Source organism: Gastrolobium bilobum, unplaced genomic scaffold (genome assembly GCF_033153095.1).
Source record: "Gastrolobium bilobum isolate Gb01-03AN ecotype WA unplaced genomic scaffold, APGP_CSIRO_Gbil_v1 utg256930, whole genome shotgun sequence".
In the NCBI taxonomy this organism is placed as follows: domain Eukaryota; kingdom Viridiplantae; phylum Streptophyta; class Magnoliopsida; order Fabales; family Fabaceae; genus Gastrolobium; species Gastrolobium bilobum.
In genome coordinates this window covers 230-4,787 of record NW_026897994.1, presented here as the reverse complement: position 1 = coordinate 4,787, position 4,558 = coordinate 230, and the positions used below count along the sequence as shown (strand labels likewise).

Below are 4,558 nucleotides of genomic sequence, written 5' to 3'. Positions count from 1 at the left end.
ATAATTAAAAGTGATTTTATGATATATTAAAATAAAAAAAATAAAAGTTATTGCAATAAATATCCAAATTAGTTTATATACAGGCAATCAAATTTACAAGAAGCCATTCTCCAAAAAAAAATAAAAAATTACAAGAAGCCCATGAACTGTTAGAAATATAATTTTACTCATTTTAGAAGAGGGTGGGCAACTTTTTACCTAAATGGTGATTTCAAAAATTAGGAAAAAGTGTTTGTGATTTCAAATGATATAAAGTTATGTTATTTTAAGAAAGAGATAGACATAAAATAATATCTTTTTTATTTAAAATTTAAATTAAAAAATACCATTTTTCCCTTATAATTTCTTTTCTTTGTGTTTGTCTATCTCTATGCTAAAATGATATAATTTATGTCCTTTAAACATGGCTTTAATGTTTCTAGAGTGAATGTAGATATTCGCTCCCAAAACAACGTCGTTTAGAGTTTAAAAATTGTAATAAAAAAGTCTATGATAACCCTAAACATACATCAAACCGAAATTATATTTATGCAACCCACTGTAGATTAGAAGCAATACCCATTGACCTAGGCCCCACACATTAATAATAAAATAGATCAGACTTTTAAAAATACCTATTTAGAAAATAGGCTATAGGCTTTTTTGTACATGTCTAGCCTATAAGCCTACAGGCCGGTTTAAATCATATTATTTATTTAAATTATAATAAATAAAATTATTATTATTATAATTTTGAATAATAAAATAATATTATTTTAGTTATTCTTTTGATTGTTGAAAGTTTAATAGACTTAAACAGGCTAACAAGCCTAGGCTAAAGTTTTTATTTTTTAAATATAGGTCAGACTTGTAATTTGGGGCCTACACAGGCTAATAGGTCAGGCCATACCCAATGCTTTTTACACAGGCTTGGCCTATTTAAGACAAAGTCTAGCCTAGCTCAGCCCATTTACACCCCTAACCCAGAGTCAATTAGAATTGTGGCCTAATAAATATGACTCAAATGTTAAAAGAAGCAGTAATTTGAAATATAACAAATTACAAAAATCGAATCCAAGTCCCAATATAGCAGCAGATGTGATTGTGATTTGTTTGGAAAGAAAAGGAAAGCAACATATCTGATGTGATCTGAGATTAAAGATTTGAGATGTATTTTCAATTATTTATTTGTAATATTTTATTTATTTTTAGTTGTTAATTAATGTTATATTTATTTTAGGAAGTTTTATTATTGTTAGAATTTTAGATTTTAAATTTTGAATCAATTTATAATGGGAAAAATGTTCTCTGCAGTTAATGCAGATAATTATCTGCATTTATTTTCAAAACGAAGTCGTTTTGGTATTGAAAATTTAAAAAATTTAAATAGAAAGACTATTATAACCCTGAAATAAATTAAAATTACAAAAATATCATTATCATATTGGGTTTATTGCAGATAAATTATCTGCAGAAAAATTAAACCCATTTATAATTAGTCTATAAAAAGTTGTTTTGTGGTCAAATATCATTGTCAAGTCAAGGTTGTTTTGTCAAATATCATTGTCAAGTCAAGGTTGTTTTGTGGTCTTTGAGGAGGAAGTTGGTTCCTTTTTGTGTCCACTCCTCTTCATTTGAGTTTGTAAAGCATTTGCCACTTTTGCACATCTTAAAAGAGGTTACCTTGGGCAGGAAACATATGTGCTTCAAGGATTGTAGCAATTGTAGCAATTGTTGTCCCAAATGTTATTTTGGTGGCGCTTTTGGTTCTAGGCTGTTGCTGTTGCTGGAGAAGAAGGCAAAACAAAAACCATGATGCAGATCTAGAAATGGGAGATAGCAGTAATTGTTATTGCTCTTACTATTTATCTATTTCAAAGCACGAACAATAACATGCTAGTAATTTTGCTTAACTTACTTTTTACCGCAGCTAGGAATTATTTTACTTGTCAAGAAGAGTCTTTGCATTTTGACTTGGCTACAATTGAAGCTGCAACAAATAGGTTCTCGAATGAGAAGAAGATAGGCCAAGGTGGATTTGGTGTGGTTTATAAGGTAAAAAGAAATTATAAGGAAACATGTTGTCATGCTCGTATGCTAATTTATGCTGACTGGAGCTATTCTAATCCCATGCATGTTTTCAGGGTACCCTTCCTAATGGACAAGAGATAGCTGCAAAGAGGCTATCCAGAAGCTCCTTGCAGGGTGACATCGAATTCAAGAACGAGGCTGCACTTGTTGCACTTCAACATAGAAATTTAGTTAGGCTTTTAGGGTTTTGCTTGGAGGGAGCAAAGAGGATATTTGGTTACGAATTCATCCCCAATTCAAGCCTTGACCGCTTTCTATGTGGTTTGTAATTTCTGGACTATGTTGTTCTGGTTTGGTTTTTAATGTTATTGTATGAACTAATTCTTCTACAGAACTCAATTTATTGCTAACTTGAATATTACAATTTGACTAATTTGTAGATCATGAGAACCAAGCAGAGCTTGATTGGGCAACACGTTACCAAATTATAGATGGGATTGCTGGAGGAGTTAAATACATGCATGAAGATTCTAATCTTAGAATAATACATCGCGATCTCAAGGCTAGTAATGTCCTATTAGATGACGAAATGAATCCAAAGATTTCAGATTTTGGCATGGCAAAGATTTTCCATGGAGACCAAAGTCAAGTTGACTCTACAACAGAAAGGATAGTTGGAACTTAGTAAGTTATAAAGGCCATTGTAGATTGTAATAAGGAGCTCCTGAGCAGTGTTTTAAAACCTCACCCCGCTCCCCAGTTGACCCGGGTCAACCCTGACCCCTCCCCTTTGAGGGTTGGGGTTACAAGTTGGACGCTATATGCATATCAACCCCTCTGACCCCCAAAACCCGGCCGGGTTTCAGTGACTCCCGGGTCAGAGGGGTCAAAGGGGGTCACTGCATATATATATATTTTTTATTATTTTTTTCTTCATAAAACAACATTATTTTATTAAAAAAATAAAATAAAAATGCTTGCAAAACTAAATCTAATCGCTCTCTTCTCTCCCAACGACTTAGACGTCTTCAATCTTCACCTCGATGCCTTGAATCTTCTAGAAACTGTAAGAATTTTACTCATTCAAATGAAATCCTTACGGTCGTCGATGGAAAACAAAAACTCATTCTTACTTCCTTTAAATTTTCCTTAATTTGTTATGGACCTTCTCAAAAGAGGTGGAACCGGGTCAGCGTAGTAACCCATTACAATATGAGTTTTGTACTTTGGTATCTTGATATTTTAATTAGGTTGTGTAATATTAACTTGTGGTTATAATTGGTGAATTATGTTAAGTATATTTTGAATCTTTGGTAATTGGTTGTTTATTTTTTAATATTTTCATATAGGATATGTATATTTATATTTTTTTAATATATAAAATCGGGTCAGCGTAGTGACCCCTTGACCCCCCGGTTGAACCCGTGACTCCATGACCCCTGACCTCGGCCGGGTCGATGGCCGGGCCGAATTTTAAACACTGCTCCTGAGTAGCCCAAAGAATTTTTTTCAAAATGAAATTTATATTTCTTTCTTTTTATGCTTCCTTTATTTCCTTTTTTGAAAATCTTTCATATTATTTTACTGGAATATATAGATTGTTATTTTTGGTTTTCAGTGGTTACATGGCTCCTGAATATGCAATGTATGGAGAATTATCTGTGAAATCCGATGTGTTCAGCTTCGGAGTCTTGCTTTTGGAGATCATTAGTGGCACGAAGAACACGAGTTATTGTCAATCACAAGATGATGATGACCTTTTGAGCTATGTAAGTATAAACTATAAACTACGAGCAAATATTTTCGATTGTTGAGGGATGCCAGAACTTTCAAACTTTGTAATCTAACTTGAGTTTTGCCACAGGCTTGGAAAAATTGGAAGAATCAAACACCTTTCCTTATTTTGGACCCAAAACTGGGAGATTTATATTCTAGAAATGAAGTTCAGAGATGCATCCATATTGCTTTATTATGCGTTCAAGAAAATCCAGCTGACAGGCCTTCAATGGCGAGTGTAGTACTTTGGTTGAACAGTTATTCAGTAACCTTAGCATTACCTCGACAGCCAGCATCTGTTTTTCTTGGAAGCCCTTCACCAGACAGATTAAGACACCAGCTTTATTCTGATCTGTCTACCAGCTCTATCTCTATGAATAATTATTTAATTACTGAAATATATCCCCGATAATGGTTGTAATCAATATCTGTAAATTCAGTATATGCTATAAGCTGATCAAACTATTATGTAACGACAATATATGGATATGGATATACATATTGTTAGTATTTTTTATTTTGATTCTTTTTAGAAGCACCTACTTTCATGCTATGAATATAATGGAGTGAATAAATTAATAGTGAGGTGACCAAATAATAACATTATTATCATTGACAAAGGAAATCTCGAAACTACAATTCAGTTGTAAAATGGATTAATATAATGGCAAATTAGACTACGCGACAACTATCTTTTAATATCATCCAAACCCCCCTTTGGTACGCGGGATTCTTGGAGATTCCCGGGAAATTGAATTTTTTCTAAATTTTT

The 4,558-nt window shown here is 32.7% G+C and overlaps 1 protein-coding gene across 1 annotated transcript; it reads left to right on the top strand.

Annotated features, from left to right (window-relative positions):
* Window positions 1-1,808: 1,808 nt before the first annotated feature.
* On the top strand, window positions 1,809-4,198 carry LOC133312009 (cysteine-rich receptor-like protein kinase 10). Its single transcript, XM_061513143.1, has 6 exons — window positions 1,809-1,821; window positions 1,910-2,034; window positions 2,124-2,331; window positions 2,451-2,694; window positions 3,629-3,779; window positions 3,875-4,198. Exons 1-6 carry the CDS (start codon window positions 1,809-1,811, stop codon window positions 4,196-4,198), a joined length of 1,065 nt encoding a protein of 354 aa, XP_061369127.1.
* Window positions 4,199-4,558: the final 360 nt, after the last annotated feature.

Bases quoted from the DNA above. Each gene is read 5' to 3' on its own strand.
- LOC133312009 (XM_061513143.1), top strand. The intron at 2,332-2,450 runs GTTTGTAATTTC...ACTAATTTGTAG, and splicing joins CCTTGACCGCTTTCTATGTG to ATCATGAGAACCAAGCAGAG. The intron at 3,780-3,874 runs GTAAGTATAAAC...GTTTTGCCACAG, and splicing joins ATGATGACCTTTTGAGCTAT to GCTTGGAAAAATTGGAAGAA.